The 21,190-nt window shown below is 38.1% G+C and overlaps 3 protein-coding genes and 1 pseudogene across 8 annotated transcripts; 2 read left to right on the top strand and 2 right to left on the bottom strand.

The window, feature by feature from the left end:
* Positions 1–6,394: 6,394 nt before the first annotated feature.
* On the top strand, positions 6,395–9,646 carry LOC113350960. The gene is made up of 2 exons (XM_026595055.1): positions 6,395–7,183; positions 9,632–9,646. Exons 1-2 carry the CDS (start codon positions 6,395–6,397, stop codon positions 9,644–9,646), a joined length of 804 nt encoding a protein of 267 aa, XP_026450840.1.
* LOC113301334 lies at positions 8,874–12,228 on the top strand (annotated as a pseudogene).
* A 182-nt stretch (positions 12,229–12,410) lies between these two features.
* Positions 12,411–15,288, bottom strand: LOC113301346 (probable calcium-binding protein CML21). Its single transcript, XM_026550106.1, has 5 exons — positions 14,888–15,288; positions 13,668–13,913; positions 13,263–13,465; positions 12,928–13,102; positions 12,411–12,831 (listed from the first exon to the last, which is right to left on the bottom strand). Exons 2-5 carry the CDS (start codon positions 13,861–13,863, stop codon positions 12,713–12,715), a joined length of 693 nt encoding a protein of 230 aa, XP_026405891.1. The 5' UTR covers positions 13,864–13,913; positions 14,888–15,288; the 3' UTR covers positions 12,411–12,712.
* Positions 15,289–15,567: 279 nt separating this feature from the next.
* Positions 15,568–20,898, bottom strand: LOC113301301. 6 transcript variants are annotated; one of them, XM_026550083.1, is made up of 14 exons: positions 20,550–20,894; positions 19,718–20,280; positions 19,453–19,538; positions 19,245–19,348; positions 18,941–19,067; positions 18,753–18,847; positions 18,435–18,558; positions 18,143–18,223; positions 17,699–17,797; positions 17,347–17,532; positions 16,925–17,017; positions 16,732–16,800; positions 16,486–16,638; positions 15,568–16,085 (listed from the first exon to the last, which is right to left on the bottom strand). In XM_026550083.1, exons 4-14 carry the CDS (start codon positions 19,343–19,345, stop codon positions 15,843–15,845), a joined length of 1,371 nt encoding a protein of 456 aa, XP_026405868.1. In that variant the 5' UTR covers positions 19,346–19,348; positions 19,453–19,538; positions 19,718–20,280; positions 20,550–20,894; the 3' UTR covers positions 15,568–15,842. The 6 variants fall into 6 exon arrangements, 4 of the variants coding, with proteins under 4 accessions (XP_026405868.1, XP_026405856.1, XP_026405860.1 ...); XM_026550071.1 differs by having other exon boundaries at positions 19,457–19,538; XM_026550075.1 differs by having other exon boundaries at positions 16,732–16,797; positions 19,457–19,538; positions 20,550–20,893.
* Positions 20,899–21,190: the final 292 nt, after the last annotated feature.

The following is a 21,190-nucleotide window of genomic DNA, read 5'->3' as shown; positions in this document are numbered from 1 at the left end:
GACAAAGGTGGTACCAGATGAACAAGATAAAACGACAGAACTTCGGAGACACTTCCCAAGTAAGTGAACATGATCTACGACCAATTTGTGGCTGAATACTTTTTTTATTGTTTAATTTCAAATTCTAGAGTTAGTTTAGGGCCAATTTGTGGATGAAAACTCTTTCAATTGTTTGATTTCAAATTTTAGGGTTAGGTTAGGACCAATTTGTTGCTGAAATTTTCTTTTGGTTGTGTAATTTCAAATTCTAGGGTTAGTTTAGGGCTAATTTTTAGCTCAAGATTGCTATTGATAGTATAATTTCAATTCAACTTCTAGGGTTAATTTTGTATGTGCAGCTCGGGCCAATTTTGTTTTTTTTTTTCGTTTTGATTGTGCAAATTATTGTTCATCCTAGTATATTTAATCATTTTGAGGCAAGCTGGCCTTCTTAATTACTCTGGCTGGAGTGTGTCATTCTGAGTTTTGTAGCCTATAAAGTTATGTCCTTGCTATTAATGAAATTACTAAGAGTGTTTACAGAAATGTAGTCTCTGCAAGTTATTTGTTCATTCCACTCTACTCTCTCTCTATGCCGGATGGTTAATTGTATGTAACAAATTTTGAAATTATGTCTCTTCTATTTTAGTAGAGGTGAGCATTTGGATAAGTATATACCCCAAATGCTTATCGAATAACTGATAATTATATAAGCATCAAAGAATGCAGTGATTTCAGATTTTTAATTACCGTCACTAAATTAAGGTGATTTTTTTTTGTGCTATAACGAGGCTAGGAATTCTTTTGGCCGTGAATGATAGACTAATCAAGTACTGTAATAATGAATTTGGTAGTCCATCAAAATATGTCTCTAAAAATGTTATATATAAATGTGGATGTGATAAGCACGTAAGTGCTATATTTTATACCCAGATTTATATTAGGTAGGACTCAATACTTTAGCTAACAACATTATTTTAGTGCTTTTATAGAAAGTATAAGTAAATTCAATCATCCGAAAAATAAACGTCTAAATAAGGAGCTTAAATGACATTTGCGGCAAATTCAACAAAGTGTCTCATGGGACTAGAATGAAGGGGAGCTTAACTAAATTTAGCTTTTGAGTTTGTCACGCCCATTTCAGAAGGCCAGAAGACAAGTCAGTTCAGTGGGCATGGGTTTAACTTGTTTGCCCACTTGCCAAACAGTGAGTTCACGTAAAGAGAAAGACGTGGCATCACTAAAAGTGGAGATGCATCATGCACTGATATATTGTGATATATACTAATGATAACCGAGAGGTTCAGAGAATGGAAAGAAGTGTGTGGCCGGTTTCTGTTCTTGAGAACTATAAGTGGTGCTTGGGAAAGAACGGAGAATAGAGCCAGTTGCAATAGGAGGTGATGTCAGGTGGTCGGATCTTGGTAATGGGTCCGTTGTTGGTTGGCTCGAGTTCATTCTCCCGAGTTCGTTACAACAACAACGATGGTAGCAGCTCTCGGCAATCAGATGTAGGCAGTGATGATAGTTTGTGCTCGAGGACTCAGCTGAAGTACAGTAGACAGAATCGATGAAGAAATGAAGTTGCAAGGAGTAATGATGAGTATGTTGGCTGAAATGATTAGTGGCAGCAGCAAAGCAAGTTACAGTCGGTGGAGGTGGTGATTATCTGGTCATGACTCATGAGTAGATACTAAGAAGAATGTGGTGAAGGCGACGAAATATGTTTGTTGTTGAGTGAATTAATTGGCTGAGATGGTTGCAGTCGTGAACGGAGATGAAAGCAAGCTTTTCTCCTAACTGTTAGTAGTCAAGAAGTGTTGTTGTAGGTGTTGGCTCGAGTGTGAAGTTGGGTCCTGGTGTTGGCTGGTTTTATTATGCTGCGAAGGGAGAAGAAGACTCGGTGATCATGAAGTCGCATGAGAAGGTATCGACAGAGCTGTATTACTGGTGGAAGTTGAGCTTGCTGTGATTGAAGTTGTGATGTTAAAGATGAGTCGTGTCGTAGTCAGTTTGGCTCGAGATGGTGGTTATATACAGGGTCTAGATGGACACGAAGAACTGTGGATACGATTTGGATTAATCTAGGGGGTATTCGGTTGTACCTGGTGGCAGTGATGGGTTTATTCTTCAATTCTCGGACTGGTGTTGATTTTGGTGTCTGTTGAATGTGTCATGAGAAGATTTAGACGAATGGGTTCTGATACTGAGACGTCACTGAGCTGTGGATTGGAAGGAATGAGTTGAAGTGCAGACGCGTGTTTGCTGGCAGTGGTGAATATGCAGATGAGCCGAGAATGGAGAGTGGTGCTGATCGCAATTGGTCTTGTGGTGACTTGAAGCAGCTACTGTTGTTGATTTGGCAGAGACAATACAATGGTTTGATTAGCTGCTGGTGGAGATGACCAGAGAGAATGGAAGATGGAGTTCATTGTTTTTGGCTGGAGTTGCGAGAAATGGAATATATGCATGGCTGTGAACTGGGAGGAGTGGTTTCAATTGGCAGTGAAGAAGTGCCGGTGGAGAAGACATGATATGCAGCTGGATTGAACTCGAAATTCTCACTGAAGAAGAATATGTTAGAAAAAACGGCTTTGTGATACCAAAGTTGCATGGACTATGTTTTGATCTCTAGAGCTATTGCCCACTACTTGTTTTTTCATTTGAATAGATAAAACAATAGTCCCACATAGACTAAAATCTAAAGAATTTTAGACTCAAATACCATAGAATTGGCTAAAAGGGCATGGTCCTTGGGTCATTAGACTTTTGTGTGAGGGGGGAAGGCCTAGACTAGGGCAATGCTGCCTTTCACGGACGCACGGTGCTTCGCACAGAAGCACGCACGCCGCCGTCCGTCAAGTGCACAAAATCCGGCCTGGTTCGATATGCGTAAGGAACGCAACTGTACCTTGATCAGTGTGAGACTGGTTAGGGTTCAACTACATTCCAGTTCGAAGTTAACTTGGAGTAGGCTAGTGTCTGTAGCGGCTTAATACAGTGTGGTGTTCAAATACGGACTAGGTCCCGGGGTTTTCCTGCATTTGCAGTTTCCTCGTTAACAAAATTTCTGGTGTCTGTGTTATTTCTTTTCCGCATTATATTTTGTTATATAATAGATATATCACAGGTTGTGCGTAGTTCAATCAACTAGAGAATCCAACCTTTGGTTGTTGATTATATTGATTGACACTTGAACATTGGTCTTTGGTACCGTTCAAGTTGTTTCACATAATAATCAGGCTCACGGATTTCTATCTGTTTGATTTGCCGATTACATTGTGAAACAGAGATACAACTCTTGGATATACTTTTCTTGAGATTGAGTCTAACTGTCTAGTTGATTCTCTCAAAAGTATATTGGAGTTTTTCCATACAGATTGCTAAGCGAAATATTGGATGTGTTTGTTAGACCCCCACTTTTTCAATAGAAAACACCAAAAATAAAAAAAAAAAAATGTATACACAAGATTGTCACAAGATCAAGAGGTACTAAGACTAAGGATTCCACCATTAATCAAAATCAATTGGTCCACATAATGATTCATAATAATTATAGCTCTTTTGTAGACTCTATTTCTTTGCCAAAAGTAGATTTTTATAAAACAATAATTGTAGATCACAAGTATGGCACATAAAAAACTCTAAGTCTAAGCATACGCCATCAAACGAAATCACAACTAATTAATAAAAATCATAAATCAATTAAGAACAATGCAAAGAGTCAAAAGAATCAATTATAATTACCAATCAAATATGAAACACGGTTTCCTCCGTCGTCTCGGTGATGGGGTTTAGCTTATCATGCTCAAAACACTCTCAAAACATACAAACATGGCTCATAAGGTGTTTTTATTGAAGAAATATCAGAAAAGCGTTGACTGTTACAAGAAACAGTGGTATAAGCCTTTTTCAGAGAGTCAAACTTAGTCACTAAAGGCCTTTGGCAATTACAGATGAACAACGATACTTCTTTTATGCGGTTGAATAAATGACTCTCTGTTCTTCAGAACGACAATTCTGTTTTGTTGTCTGCAATTTCTTCTTCTCCTTCTTCATGCTACTGCTTTTCTCCTTTGTGACCTTTTTTTCTTCACAACAGCATACCCAAACTCTCGATAGATATTTTATGACTCGGACCCTCCTATTTATGCGTCACAGGCTCTTCCAATCTCCCAAAATATCTCGAGTTTATCTTCCCTTTATTTATTTTTCTTTCCCCGCAGGTCATGGAATTTTTTCCTCTCCAAACTCTTGATACGCGTCTTCTGCTTGAATACAATCTCTATTCAAAGTATAAAATCGATCATAGACAAATATATCTTCTCCAGTTCATCAAATAACTTCCAAATATACACCACAAAAATATCGTAACTTTCGTACTCCCCTGTTTTGCCGAGAATAAGATAAATCTTCCTTTTTAATCGAAACTAGCTTCAATACCTTCCATGTTTCGATGCGCTGGATCATTCCCAACCAAACCTGTAAAAAATCTACAAGAAAATGTCGCTCAAATCTTTCCTAGAAGCTCACGTAGTTTCCAAAAATAATTCAACAAAAACCGAGAACCCTGTTTAATCCCAAACTCGATCATCCAGCCAAATCTAACCGAATCAATCCACTATACCAACCATGTTTAGTCAATCCAAGTCCAGCCCAATGGATATTTGCGATTGAATCTCTTTCAAAACTTCCCAAAAATCAAACCTTAAATTCTGTTCATGAAACCCAAATTTCCTGCCACTTTCAAATTCAAACGGAGAAGATGATCACCTCCCCCTATCCAATTCCAAAGTCCACGTAGCGCATGTACTGTGGTGCCCTTATCCAACAGTAGTGTGCCCTTAGTAAATTTGATGTGTGCCTTTAGTGAATCTTCAGGTGCCAATAACATTTTTCTGGGGCGTCTCCAACGTACTTCCGGGGTGCCTATAGAAATTTTCTTCGGAGGTTCAAATGCCACTTTTTGAGCAACGTCTTCCACAAAAGCTTATTTCTCTAAACACACCTACAGAGATATAATAACATAATAAGTACAAAATCCTGCACTATCAATATATACAATTGAGATTATATCAGACACAAAAGTGTGTCTATCACCTACCATCACCAAAATTCATTCTGCATTCCATGTTTCACAGCTCAAACCCAAATTGGGAAAAGGAATGAAGCCACAAACCAAGCTGCATGCTACAGATTCAGCAGAGAATTTAAAGTTTACCCCATTAAATGTTTTGGACTCTAGTAAGATAAAGAAGAATCATCAAGAGGTGGAGCAAGTTATGGTACAGTGGGAAGGAATGACTGAGGATGAGGCCACCTGGGAGGACAAACAATTCATGACACAACAATTTGAAAGTCTGATCCTTGAGGACAAGGATCTTTAGAAGGAGTGGGCGTTTGTCATATCCCGGCTTAAGGGCTACTAATTCTGTTAAGGTCCACCTGAGCTCGGGTGTACTAGTAGTTGAAATTTCAATTAATGTTTTATTAGTCGTTAATTAGCTGTTGTCAATCAGGTTAATGACGAGTGTGGGAGGGGCACGTGTGCCTGACCACCCTTATTCTTTTATTCATCCGCTTTGTGTCAAAGATGATTATCGGATATTATTATCAAGTTTCATTTTCTCCCCTATGAGGGTTTTATCAATTCTGCAGTGTAGATCCTGGGGTCATGAGTCCGATTATCCATTTGTAGTGTAGATCACTATAGACTGTAACTGAATTGCTTGAAGGTTGAATTCGGTCTCAACTACAGTCTAGTCCGAAGTCTGATAGTAGGCTAGTGTTTGTAACGGCTTAATACTGTTTGGTGTTCAAATCTGGACGAGGTCCCGGAGTTTTTCTGTCATTGCGGTTTTCTTGTTAACAAAACTTCATGTGTCTTGTGTTTTTCCCTTTTCGCATTATATTGGTTATCTTTATAATGTGATTTACACAAGTAGTACGTGTTCGATCTTGGTAATACGTTTATATAATTGTGATCGACTATAAGACTTGTTTCTTGTAGAATTCGTATCTTGAAAGATAGATAACAAGTTTATTTCTTGGCAGAATTCCAATTTAATTATTTGGATACAACTAGATTAATCTTTGGTATTGATTTTTGAGATCGTCCAAGTACTCAGCATAACAATTTGGTTCACGGGCTTCATAGTCTATACATTCTAATTGAGAAGAGATATACATATTGTCAAGGATCATTAAGTTGGTCTGTTTGCAATTAGACTCTTAAAGTCGTCATTAAACAATAACGACTCTATAATAACACTTCAATACCGTGTCTTTAAAAAGTCGTTATTGTTTTAATGGCGCCTCTACAATAACGAACTCAACCATGTCTTCGAAGAGTCGTTATTTTAAAAGTAATAATAAAAAGATAAAAAAAATATTAAAAAGAGTCGTTATTTCAACCATGTCATCTGCACTTGGAGTTCAGCAAGGTGACCCCCTTGGTCCTCTGCTCTTTGCATTGACACTTCACCCCCTAGTGAAGACTATTGCTTCTCAATGCAAACTTGACTTGCACGCTTGGTACTTGGATGATGGTACAATTATTGGTGATACATTAGAGGTAGCTAAGGCTCTGAGCATAATAGAAACTGAGGGACCATGCAGGGGTTTACATCTTAATGTAAAGAAAACTGAATTCTTTTGGCCTTCTACTGACCCCAGAAGCACAGCTGACGAAGTTTTCCCCGCTGATATTGGTAGACCTTCTAATGGTGTTAAACTATTGGGTGGACCGGTGAGTCTGGATTTGAACTTTATCAGTGATATGATGTTGAGCAGGGTGAATAAGACTGTTCAATTGATGTCTGCTATCAAGAAACTCAAAGACCCTCAAAGTGAGATGCTATTACTCCGCAATTGCACTGGAGTTTCTAGATTGTATTTTGCAATGCGTACTACCAATCCTGCAGCCTTACAATCTGCCACTGCCCTTTTTGATGATCACTTACTTAAGTACTTGAGACTTCTCATCACTGGTGATGGTGCGGGGTTTGGTCCTCTACAGCAGCGACTATCTACCTTGCCCATCAAAGATGGTGGACTTGGCATTTACACCATGGCTGACACTAGCGCCTATTGTTACCTTGCTTCTCAGTGTCAGACGACTTCGGTACAAAAGGTGATCCTTGGTAATTCATTCTCAACTGAAAAAGGCTCTGCTTATCAGTTTGCACTACAGAATTTTGCTCAGGTATGTGGATTGCCTTCTACATACTGTGTCGATGATACTGCCCCCCCATCCATGCACTCCCTGGCAGTCACTTATTTTGATACAGTTAAGAAGCAAATCCCAGACCAATTTTCTATGTCCGCAAGAGATTCCATCCTGTGGCAGTGCAACCGTATGAAGCATGCACAAGATTATTTAATGGCTGTACCCATCATTGGGCTTAATCAGTGCCTTGGACCTAGACATTTTAGAGCTGTACTTTGCTATCGTCTTGGTATCCCATTGTTTCTTGAGATTGGCTTGTGCCCAAGTTGTAATAAAACCATGGACATCTTTGGTGATCATGCACTTCATTGTGCTAAGGATATAGGCCCCAAGTTTCGACATGATATTGTTCGTGATGTAGTCGTCGACATTTGCTTCAAAGCTAGTGTTCCTGCTCGTAAGGAAGTTTCTTTGGGATTTCTGACGAATGATGACAAAGAGCTGAAACCTGCTGATATTCTTGTGCTTAACTGGGAAGACGGAAAGGATGTTTGTATGGATGTCACTGGTGTTTCGCCCTTCGCAGGTGATGGAATTCGCTCTTTCGTCCCAGGGAAAGCTATATCTAATGCGGTTTCACGTAAACACTCTAAATACTTGGACAAGTGTATTTCACATGGCCATGGATTGAGTGTTTTGACTTTCTCTACTCTAGGAGAGTTGGGTGAGGATACTTTGTGTTTTTTCAAGCGCCTGAAGAATTGTTTAGTTAGTAACGACGCTAGTAGTGGTTTTGGTAGCTTTATTTTTCATAGATTAGGCGTTGCTATTCAAAAAGGTGTTGGAGCCCAGCTTGTTGCTAGGTTACCAACCAAAAGCTTTGTATAATGATTAATTCAATATTAGAAAAATATTTTAAATATTTTTGGATATTTAAAAAAAAAAAATATAAAATAATTTTTTTTAAATAAATAAATATTAATAGAGTTGACAAGTGTCCCCATCATAAGGGTTAGGGTAATATAGTCTTTTCGTTATATTTAGACACCGCTTATCCCTCCCATGGGTGGAGGATAAGAATCTAGGGGCCCTAATTATTTTTGGATCCCCCAATTAAGCGGTGTTGGAATATCTCCAAGTTTTGTTTTTTTCTTTGGTATCATCCTTCAAGTTTTATTGCTTCTGTTTTTTATTGTTTATGCAGTAATAGGGGATACAAACAAAGTAGTTTCCAATTCTAGTTAACTAATTTTTTCATTTAATATATATAAAAAGAAAAAAACTACCATAGTCGTCTAATTTCTTTTTCATTTTATTCCTTTTTTTTCTTTTTTTAAACGTTAATTCAAAAACTCTAGAAAAATTAAAAGAAATCCCAGAATAGATACGCAATTAGACTATTTTTACACAACTAACTCAAGATAATCCGCATTACGGATCGAATTAAAAATGAAATTAGGTAAAGTAAAGAATCGTGGACGGTATATTCCCAGAAAGATTCTATTGGAAGCATCTCATTTCTCAACTCACTTAGGGCCACGAGAGGTGTGTTTTGCTGGCAGCCAAGGGCCAATGAAGAGAGCTACATTACCCAGCCATGTCAAACAAAAACATACTCCTACTAATTAATTAATTAAGGTTAGTGAAATTAAGAAACGAAAATTAGTAGCAAAAAATAAATTAAAAACAAGCACTAGTACGTTAATTTTTCGTTTTCAGTAATTAATTTTTTTTCACTAAAAAATCTACTAGAAGATTGCCAGCTGAACACTCTCTCTTTCTGACCTTTCTCCTTCAAGCAACTCTCTCTCTCTCTCTCTCGACTTACCAAATTCCTTGGCCTTGATGTTGGAAGAATTTCTACAAGATTCTCAAAAATGAGTAATGCACACATTTTTCTCTTTTTTTTTAATTATTTTAGCTTCAATTATACTCTTTAATGGAGATGGGTTCTCATCATAGTTTCTTCTGAGCTAGCAATTTGTGCTATGTAAGTTCAGATCGACTTACCCAGACATATTTACTACTTTTCTTTTCACGAGAGTGGGAGACTGTATGAACATCGAATTTTTGTATGTTTATCTTTGTTCAAAAATCTGAATTAGGGTGGCAATTATAATTTCTGCTCCATTTTGTTGCCATCTATGGCATTTCCGAATTTTTCAGGAAAAAAGTTCGTGTTTTCAAAATTGTGTGTGTTTCATTTGTTAAAGGTGTCTTTTTTAGTTCTACCTTCATCACCTCATGAATTGGTGATGTCAGCCCTAAATCCTTTCATCTCTTGAAGAAGGTTTTAGAGTGTCTGAAAACAGAATTTGGCTTAGAAAAGGAGCATTCGAGTAGAACCCTTGGCTACAGAAGTGATGATGATGACTTATCTTTTATGAACTTGTTGCCTCTTGTTTTTTCTTGCTGCTATATGATTTTTTTGAGGGTTATTTCCTCGTGGCTTGATGAGTTTTTTTTGTTTGTTTTGTTTTGTAGATGAATGCTGAATAATCAACCTAGAAAACCATCATTATTATCCTCTGGTTCTAGCTAATTCAGGTAGCAGGTACCTAGTAATTCATGATTGCGATTTGAAAGTGGTGCAAGGACAATGAGCTCCGACAACTATGGAAACAACACCAACAGTGATCTTGGTATAGCTTCAAGCAGGAAAAGGTTGCGTTGGACGGATGAGCTTCATGAACGCTTTGAAGAAGCGGTTGCACAGCTCGGTGGACCAGACAGTGAGTACTTAGAATTCAACACCTTACTTTCTTGAGTCAAAAATAATGAAATTTAAAATCATGTTTGGTGAGACAATATTGGATGAGAAGAACACAATATCGACCAGAATGTGAATTCCGTTTACTGGGAAAATAGTTTGTCTCTAGAGCTTCTCTCTGTACCTGGGACACAGTAGACCTCTTTCAGTTGTTCCTGTTCAGGAGAAATGGAGTGGAGGCTCTTATGCTTGGTAACCCGATAATGTAGTGTAGGTGGCTGGAGCCATCCGTGCGATACAATAACTTAGTTCGTTAAGTGGAACTAAGAGCATTGACTTTGTTAAGTTTGAGATTTGAGTTATCAAGGATTTCACTCTGCTGGAACGTGTGGAGGTCCGCTGTATCAACAGTCGTTGCATGCGCCTTTAGAGAATTAGAAGTGCCTTCTTCTAAGCAGATTCTGTTCCTGAAATCTAAGCCATACATGTAACCATGCACATTTATTCCTTTTCCCTTTGTGCAGAGGCAACTCCTAAAGGAGTCCTAAGAGTTATGGGTGTACAAAGTTTGACAATATATCATATCAAAAGCCACTTACAGGTAATAAAATTTGCAATATTTGTTATGTCAATATCGTAAGGTAATAACATTTGCAATATCGTATATCGTACCTTACGTTTGTATTTCTTGGATCATTAATTCAGTCTCTACCAAATTGTACAGAAATACCGGCTTTCAAAATACCTTCCGGAGTCTGCATCTGATGGTATGTATGCCTGACTTATCAGTAGTGATCCTAAATGGTAAAGAGATTGGGATCTGTATTTTTGGTTTTTAAGAAATCATAGGCAACCAAGGCAACTTTTTCTATCTTTTTCCGGGCCTTTAAATTCATCATGCTTCAAAAACCAATATAATGATGCTTCCTTATTTAGGAAAAAGGATTGATAGGAATGAATCAGATGACAAATTTACCAGCTCGGATGGTACACCGTAAGTAGAACTTTCTTCTCTTGCTTTTTGTGGTTAAGTTTCGTTTTTCGAGTAGGAAAAAAAACAACGGCCAGCATAGCATTTTGTATGTGGTAACTTATGGTACCGAAGCCATGTGACCGTTTACACGGAGGAATATGCTTAAGAACTTATGGTACCCATCAGAATTCCGTACTAAGAATATATCCAGAACCAAAAAGCTCATAAGTCACAAACATCAATAGGTCAACTGACTAATTAGTTATGACCGCTTGGTGGTTAAACATGGTGACTCGTTTGTCGTTTACCAATTACTTAAAACTGAATCTCATGCACTACAAGTGTATCTGTGTGCAGTGGGATGCAAATAACAGAAGCACTCAAGCTGCAGATGGAAGTTCAAAAGCGTCTGCATGAACAATTAGAGGCAAGTCTTTCTGATAGTTGGTACTTAGCTCCCCCAAATTGATAAATTTGATGCTGATAGTGTGTGTAGTTTATTGATCAAAATGAGGGAAGTCTTGACTTGGTACTTCTACAATCTCAAAATTCAACAGGTGCAGAGGCAACTCCAGTTGAGGATTGAAGCCCAAGGAAAGTACCTCAAGCGAATCATTGACGAGCAGCAACGGCTCAGTAGCGTTCTTGCTGAATCACCATCATGTTCTGGGGTCACTTTCCCCATGTCATCAGGTGATCACAACTGTCTGGAATCTGATAATAATAGAACCGACCCATCAACTCCGGCTGCAACCTCAGAAAACAAAGCTGTGAAGACAGAGATGCTCGAGAAAAAGCTAGCTCTTAAGGAATGTTTATCTTCTCTGCATGAACCATAGACTCCAGATTCAGGTTGCTTTGCTGGTGGTTCTCCATCTGAGAGTCCTAGAGATGAAAGGGTCAAGAAGCAGCGAGTGAACGTGGGAGAGGCCCTAAACACAAAACCAGAGACTGCAGTCACACACCCGATACTGGAGTCAAACCCAGGCACAATTCTCAAGATGCCCCCACCATTAGAAATCCCAGCTTCAGGTCATTCTGCTTCTCATTCTGGGACTTACCCATATGATGAAAAACGATCAGAAGAGGCTACAAAAAGTTTAGAGTGATTATCTTTATATATGTTAGACTGTTGTTTTCAGGGGAACTGAGTTTTGTTTAGATGTATCAGGAGATGAGATGATTGGTTCAAAGACTTCTGTTAACTTTCACAGAGTGCTGTCTTTACCATTTCTATTTGGTACAAATGTAAAAATGCATAGTGGTACACATTGAATTTTCTACAGTCCAGCTTGTGCATCTACAGACCACATGTTAAATTGCGGCAGAGCCAAAAAATGGTGTAAACCAGGATCACCAGTTTTCTTTAATAAATGCATCTCTCTTCTTTTCCTTATAGTCCGTGATCAACTTGAACTGTGATTTTGAGCTATTTCATCACCATCTAACACTACATAGCAGATACGCTGTTTTTTTTCGTATGGATTGTGAAAAATATCCATGATACACACTAGTCTCAGTGCCTGCAAGAGAAACCTGCTGAGTATGGAATGCTTGTGACCCGAACTGTAATTATTTTCTGATCCATATGGTTAATTCATATCTTCTCCATCAGCAGGATGTACTATTTCATTCAATGTTAAGTTACTGGAATATTTTACAAGAATCCACAATCCCAAAAGATGATTTAAAAAACATGCATTTCTACTCAGACAGCCAATAAATGCAAAACAACAAAACCTTACACAACGGACTCAAAATGCTACGAACTGTAGCTTTGTTCCCAGGTATAGTAGTAATAGGAAAAGTAACAAGTAGCAAAGGTAGAGGGCGTAGTGTGTCTTGTGTCCTACTAATAGCATGTAGATGACCCAGCAGGTGATCAAACCTTTTCTTCTGCGTCCTCTTCATCTTCAAGCTCGTCAATTCCAACCCAGCGGGTGAAAGCAAAGAGAAACTCCTTGAAGGTCACCATTCCATTTCTGTCCCAGTCCATTTCTTCTGAAAATGGTGAACCAGATGTTAACCAACGGTTGCCGAAAACATGCCTAGGTGGATATGAGAAACTAAAGAGAGAAAGTGAGAGAGAGAACTGACCGAATCTTTTCAAGGCTATTCGCCCTGAAGAGCGTTCGCCTGAGGTGGTTTCATTTATGGCTTGGACCATCTCGCTCTTGCTGACACATCCATCCTTATTCTTGTCCAGAAACACAAACGCTTTCACCAAAGTTTCAAAGGTTGCCTCCAGGTTTGGTAAGCCCATCCGTGATTTCTAGCGGTTTAGTCATGGAAACTCAGGAATATTTTGAGATCCTTATTTATGATTGATAGAAATGGTTTCACCGCAGATCTAGCTACATTCATTAAATACGGAGAGAAAATATAGACAGTAAAAAACTAAAATTAATGAAAATTAGTTGTATGTTGGATACACCTTGAGTGGCAGATGGGTCTTCCTTGAGAAGATAGACAAGGCAGAGGAGAACAATGAACTCATTGAACTTCATTCCCATATTCTCTTTGATATCACATGCCTCAAATAAATCACTTATTTCCTCCTCCGAGTAAGTGATCTCTAGTTTATCAAAACAATGCTTAAGCTCTTGTGGATCTATTGCACCATTTGAATCCGCATCTGAAAATAAAAAGGAAATAACTCTTAATCAACAGATATAAGACATCCATACAATTACCAGGCATCTTTCAAACCGGTAGGGTAAGCTTTGTCTGAACCCTGAACCATAAAAGACAAGCAACATCTACTCACTTGACTATCTTAACTACATTCATGAATGCGAATTAACAGAGAAAATCCAGACAAAGAAAAGAAAGCCAACCAAATTGCTCAAATATTGCTTTGCAGTTGCGTAGGCTCTCATCAATCTTTGGGAATTTCAAAATAACACTATTAAATGATCTCATCGAAGTTCCTGCTGCTGCTTTCCGTTGCATTGCTTCAACCATTTTTGCCTCGAGCTTTGTTTCTGGTATCCAACCTCCAAGTGACTCATCCTTTCCTACTACACCTCCCATCGTGGCTTAGTAATACAAATCGTCAATCAGAGAAGAAGCCAGTTATGGACCTGGACAAACAGTAAATTTAATAAATATGCGAAATTTTTTTTGACATAGATCTGTTCATACCCTTGATGGAGAGTGATAACTTTCGCATAAACCTGAAAAGAACCCGCAGCATAACTTATAGATACGTTAGATTATGTCAAAAGGTAAAATTTGTAGTCTTCTTCCCACATTCCGCTAAACAAGTAGTAGATCCATGCGTTTAAGTTGGAAAATTGGTGTGAAAATGTAAACAACACCAAAGTAGGAATTCTAAAGTGCACAAGAACAGAAGAGGCACAATGATGAACAACATAAGATAGCTTAACCAAGCTTCAAACACACACGTGAAAACCCAAAAAAGATGACACCACTTTAATGTAGAATCTATTCCACAGAAATCCAATAAATAACATTGAGTGGGTTTCAGTCATACAATATAATTGATTTTAGAGCACCATCAAGTTAAGTTAGGCTCTACCTATCGATAAATAACAACTACCTAGCATCAAAAGAAATCTATAGAATAGAACACATATCAAATATAGAAGAGAAAGATTGTTCGCCGACATTTGTTGCAGAATATAATGTTATATAATTCATGTTCTACATGCCCCTCATTTCTGCACTTCTTCTTAAGATAATGAGGAATCGGTGACTCCCTAAATGATCCAAATCTATTATTCATATTCCTATCTCTTTATTAAGACCAGTTCAACAATTTGATGCCACCCCCATTTTGATAATTTTCCCATAACCGACTGTAAAGTAATCCATCAAAAGCCTTTTCCTAGAGATCCATCCATTACCAAAATCAAGGGATACAAGAAAGTGATTTTATTTTCATCTTATCAATGAAAGAGTCTTAAATTTTTTAAACCAGGTAAAAGGATATACAAAATGAAAACACACGCTACTTGCATATACAGATAGAAGAACACAGTTGTAAAAGATAAATAGCATACGTTGTGTTTGATAGAGAGAGACCTAGACTCACCTCGCTAATATTTATTAATTTCAGCTTCGTTTCAGGGGATCTCCATGCAACAGAGAGAGAAAGGAGACAAGCTGATTGAACAATGAACACGGAGAGATAAGTGGGTGTCAAGTTGCAATAAATTAATAGGCCTGTCTTCTTCTTCTTCTTCTTCTTCTGTTATGTTGGTTGGAGAGGTGGTGGTGGTGGTGGAATCAACAGAAGACGGACGGATGAATGGGTGGCGCTGGCAGAGGATAGAAGGCTTTTTTTTTTACTAAGATTAGTATTTTCCTGTCAGATTTAAAGGAGTTGCTGAAGACACATTCATCCCGTGATGATCGCTGCATCCACCACGTAATATGGGAGTTTTGACTCCTCGGCTCTCCTCTTTTTTATTCACTTCCGCACCGACGCTCTCCGTGTACAAGGAAGGATACAAGGTTTTAACTTCGACTGTAATTGCCTTCTCCACTTTGTTAAGAGACACCAAAGACTGTAATATTTTGCCTTGAAATGCTGAATTTTCTTTCGTATTCAATTTCAGGCTGTGGCACTTTCTCATTGGCGACAACCAACAGCTCAGCTCGGCCTACATTTTTTATACCTCAGTTGAATAATTGCAAGGAGAAAATGAAAAATAAGGGTTAGTCAGCACCTGATGATTTGTCTCATGTTCCTACCTACATGGACTAATAATGCCATCTAAATCTGATGAGCAGCCTTTGACTTGGTGACATTTCCAGATTTATGAAGGTACAACTTTACAAAGTTAAATACTTCAATGATACTATTTGGTGTCGATCAACCTCGGCTACTTTGCTGCCCAACTATGCATGCCAAAGAAGAAAAAAAAAAGAACACGAGAGATACAAGGAGAGACTTAGATTACTGAAAGAAAGAAAAAAACACCCTAGTGAGAAACAATGTGACAACACTTTGCATTATTGTACAGAAGAATGGTATGCAGACGCTCTCATGAAGAACACTGTCTCCGATGGTGGTTAACTCGCTTTAGAATGGAGAGTCGTATCCGCTGACTCAAAGCCTCAAATTTTTCCATCTTTTCACTTCTCGGCTTCTTCTGAACAACTATTGGATCTTTCTTCTTATTGATATTCTTCTTCTTGTCCTTGTCCTTGACCTCCTCCTCTCCCTTCAGCGGGTCTAATTTCCTTTGTATCCTTCTAAGAGGGGTTGCAAGCGCCTTCAGAGTCCCCTGCAACAAATTTAAACCACAAGGAATCTATCATTTAGCAAAACTACATACACCAATAATAGAGTGAGAAACTTCAGCACAACAAATGAAGCGTTCTACATGTCACCCTTGACCTGTCACCATCGAGTAATTCTCTTTACATCCTCGAGTTGTTTACCCAAACTCTCTTATGACATGTTTGGTTCAACTAATTGGAATTTCAATGTAATTGGATTACTTCTGTTTAACCAAAAAGTGGAAAATAAAGTGAAATTCAAGTAGATAAGACATTCTAATAGAATTCCATTAGACGTTGATTCTCCAATTCAATTACTTGAACTGCACATGCTTACAAATGATTTGCTTCAAGAAAACAACAATATGAAAGGAAACAAGAAGGCTAAGGGAAACAAGTAGGAACCTGATGTCTGTTATTTGCGGTCTTGCAATCAGCAGAAGAGGGATCTCCATCGCTACCTCCTAGAGAAGAGCACCTTCCCCAACTCTCTCGATTTGAACTGGAATGCGAGCAGCATTCCTCATTCTGATTATTAGTGTTTTCCTGTGAAGTTCCCTACAGTGACAAAGATCATCAAATAAAATAACTGTTGAAGCGAGATCGCCGAGAAAGTCGTTTTACATACAAGAGACGAATCAAACAAACTACCTGCAGATGTGGTGGAATGTCATCAATATTTGTACTAGACCTACTGTCTTCATCAAGTAATGAATCCTGCTAAGAAAAAAAGGAAGCAGCTTTTATTACCAGACTAACATGGGACAAGGGAATGACTCCACGACTAGGAATCTTACAAAGACACATGTAAGTGGTTCAATTTCAGAAGAGCAAATATGCCTACAGTTGCAGCGAAAATACTAGGAGGAACTGACGAAGAGCTTGCAGCATCAGTTTGCACTGAACGAAGACCAGAGATGATCTCATAAAGGAGGCTCTAAAACAAAAAGCACACCACTTGGTTAGTCGCTAAAGTAGTGCAAGAATTTCATACAAGAGGTGCAGTGGTGCAATTAGAGTGTCATGACCAGTAGTATAACCAATGAAACGGAGTCAACATCGTTGTTTTTTGTCCCCAACATACAGTGTGAATGTGCAACTGTATCAACCAAAATAGAGATGTACAAAGCATAGGACAGTGGCTAACTACAAATTCTGCAACCTCTAAATCTCCAGGGTCGATGCCATTGTTACAGCAGGCAATGAAAAGATACACTATTGTTGTTTTGAGTTCTCTAAGAATTTAAGACGATTTGAAGGAATTACCTCATCTACACCAGCACCAACTTTCAGGTTCCCCAGATCATAATATTTTTCAAGCTTTGTTGAAATTGCAGAAGGAACTTGAGGGGGATGAAGAACATTGTAGAAGAAAATAGAAACTGAGTCATAATAAAACTGTGGCCGTGGAGAGTTGTGATCACCATCAAACTTAATAATATTCTTGTCCCCCTGAAGCAAGATCAAATATCAGAAACAATGTCCATGGTGTACATAATTAAATGGAATCTATAAAAAACAAAAATAAACCTTGTTTATCCTAAACTCTAGGTTAGTTATAAAAATTTATCAAGACATGTAAAAAAAATTCACCCCTTGAGATGAAATGAACTAATACCGCGTAAGACTTGAACATGATCTCGGAGTGGCGGGGTTGAATGAATACATCCTCAGTTGCATGCCCAAATAAAGATGGAATAAAAGTTTTAGGTGCAGCCTGCAGGTGCAATAGAACATTAACAAAATGAATCGAGCAATCTTACAGCATGTGTTCTGAAGGGGCACTGCAAGTCTTTGGACTATATGCAGGGACTTTAGCAATCTTGACTGACAGAACTAATGAGGTTAGTGTGTTCTGAAGGGGCACTGCAAGTCTTTGGACTATATGCAGGGACTTTAGCAATCTTGACTGACAGAACTAATGAGGTTAGTGCCAAACAAAACCAGCTTACCGAATAAAATTAAACATGTCCCATAAACCTTAAAAAGCCATATCAAGGCACTGATCTAAAAGGGGTTACAAGTAAATCTCAGCAAACGTAACCACAAAACACTTACAGACCTGCATGCAATTTAGATTCATGATGTCAAATTTGGCCTTCTTCTGAATGACACGCCGCATGTATTGGACAGCCACTTTTACCTGCAAAACATCATGAAGCATTACTGAAAAATGAAGCACTTAATGCTAAGTGCATCTATCTTAGACAAGCCCAACACAGGACCCTTGAATACATACTCTATGGAAAAGATTATTAACAACTATTATCATAGAGCCAAGTAGCGATGGCTAAAGAATGATCTACTCCATCATTTAACGTGCACTGAGAAAGAAACCGAGAACGAAGTCTTACTGTAAATTTAGGAAGTCGAATTTTGTAGACATCCACAAGTTCCATCATTAGATCAAATAAGTTTGAGAAGGCACTATCTAACACCATTCCAGCTATGGAGGGGTCCTCTGCTCCATAAAGAAGACTGCATTATAATCATTGAAGAGCGTAATTACTTACAAATACTATCAATATCAATTGCTAGCAATTTGGTACTACGTAGTAAGCAATAGAGGTGGTAGTGGCAGTGGAGTAGTGGTACTGATGGCCGGGACATGCCTTCTGATTAGTTTCGAACATTGAAAGCGAAGAATAACAAATAATTCTATGATTACATACCTTGTGACAGCACCCATTGATCGTCCCCAAAGACCTATGCGTGAAATTTGTTTGTTGCTTCTCAGATGAGACACCACAATTTTAAGGTCATCTTTCTGACAGGTAGATGAAGAATAACACTAAATCCTTAGAAGTTCTATATACATAAGAGTTCGGAATCTAAAGGAAGTAAAAGATGACCAACACACCTCATGCCAACCAAGGCTGACATACTCGCCATCGGATAGTCCTGAACCAGAAAAGTCAAGTGTGAAAACAGTGATATTAGAGGGAAGAAGGATCACAGCAGCCTCATTTGCATCTGCTCTACATCCACTGCACCACTCAAGAACAAAATGAATAGGTGTTAAGCTTTTCATATGCAGACTGATATTGTCCAAAAATATGTATTGATGAGAATATAATACGAGAGCTATGTACTGCTTCTAATGTGTGTCAGAGCAGCAAAATCCAATTTCAGGAATTGATTCATTCACGAGAACCATTATATACCTGTTCCCATGGCAGTAAATGACACAGGGGAGAGGTGTGTCTTCTGGTAAAGGAGAAGGCATGTAATGACTACATCGTAAGATGTGACCCCGTCCATTCATCAGCTGTTAACATTGAAACACACAGATTCCAGAAAGTTGAGAAACCAAAAAAAAAGATGCATGTGTTACAATAACTGGAAAGTAAAACCTGGTCAATATGTTCGTACTTGCCTCCAAGTCTTGTCTTTTGTATTTCCTGCCGGCTAGAGTGAAATCCGTTTCCCATAAATACTGGTCTGGGTTGTAGTCCGCCCTGTATATTCCAACATATCAGATTGCATGACAGAATAAATAAGGAAGCTTTAAAAAGTCACTAAGAGATTGCAATTCAGCATCTTAAAATTTAGACAGGTGTTTTAAGTGCATCCCAATGCAACAGATTTGGATGAAAACATACAGATTAGTGAACCCATCAAAAATTTAGGAGATTACCTGGGAGGCCGAATCACGAAATTAATGAATTGTTCAATCATCCTCCTTTTCTACTAAGCAGTTGAATGTTGGCGAATATTCAGTGGCCACTCAACATTTGAGCTCTTAATCCTTTTCTAAAACCAACCCCACCAATGCAACTACCACAACTTCTCGGAAAACTCTACTCCATTCAATTCTCTGCCAAGACTCAAAGAAAATTCACTTCTCCACCAATTTTGCCAGATATCTCTTTTGCAAAATTCAGGAATGAAGCTGGTAAAAATCTCAGAAAAAAACGTTGTGGATCTGGAGCCGTTGTAGCCCCACCGAGTTTGAAGTAAAAATGTACAGTAAACCCTCCAAAAGCGTAAAATTCAAAATCAGAGTTGTATAATAATAACAGCTGAACAACAAAGTCACACCTCATACCATCCTCAGATCCATAAAATCAATAATCTTTAGAACAGTCCTTGAACAATTATATTCCTCTTCTCAATAATTTTTTCAGATCTCTGAATCAATTAAGTATTTCTCCACCCCAAAACTTCAAACTTTGTGTGTGACCATATACGATATGAACCCTAGAAATCGAAGAGAAAGGGCATAATCGTTAAGAAAAATGAAAATTTTAAAAAATTGACATGAAAAATAAAATAAAAGAGAAGCAAAAGAAAGGAAAGGAGTGAGTGAGTGAGCAAAAGGAGAAGAGAAACGACAACAATTGTAATGGTAAAGAGAAGAATGATAGAAAAGAAACAAAGAACAAGTAGTTAAAGTGAATGAGACTGAAGAGAAACAAAAAATAACACACGGGTTACTCAAAATTTAGGGTTTTTTGAATTCCACTTACCACAGTATTGAGCCTGAAGTGAGGTGGTATTATCAGTATCACCACAGAAACAAATACCAATAAAGAGCTGTTGAAATGAAAGGAGGAAGAGGAGGAAGCCAAAACTAGAAATAGTTGGAACAGAACACAAGTACAGGCGGTTTATTTTAGGACGGGAGACTAGAAAGAGAGTTAAAGTGGAAATCAAATAACAAGGGTGGGAAATTATTGGTTTTTTTTTTTTTTTTTAATTTGGTATTTGCTGTTCTCACTGACTGCCCACTCACTAAAATCTATACATTTTGAGCAACTTCAGTTGAGTGGTCTTTTGAGTCTTTGAGTTTGAGTGATAACAATATTACCGTGTTACAAAACGCGTTATCATCAATGAATTTGATTAGAATTTAGATTTGTTTTAACGGACTCTTAATATGATGCATCTTCTTAGGGAGAAGAAAACGAAAAACAAAGTTCGTCCGCCCTACACCGTGGTATGTAGGGCCGTTGGGTTTCCGTTAGTTTGTAAAGTTTTGCCATGTCGGATAGGATTGACTTGTTGTTGTTAGCACGTAACTTTTGTTTATTGGACAAAGTACTTTTGGTGTTAGGTTCCTTAATTCAAAGTTCAAACTGAATGATGCATTATCGGAGATTAACAGTTG

This window comes from Papaver somniferum, chromosome 1 (genome assembly GCF_003573695.1).
Source record: "Papaver somniferum cultivar HN1 chromosome 1, ASM357369v1, whole genome shotgun sequence".
Classification (NCBI taxonomy): domain Eukaryota; kingdom Viridiplantae; phylum Streptophyta; class Magnoliopsida; order Ranunculales; family Papaveraceae; genus Papaver; species Papaver somniferum.
The sequence above is the reverse complement of the archived record's forward strand: the minus strand, read 5'-3'. Positions and strand labels throughout refer to the sequence as shown.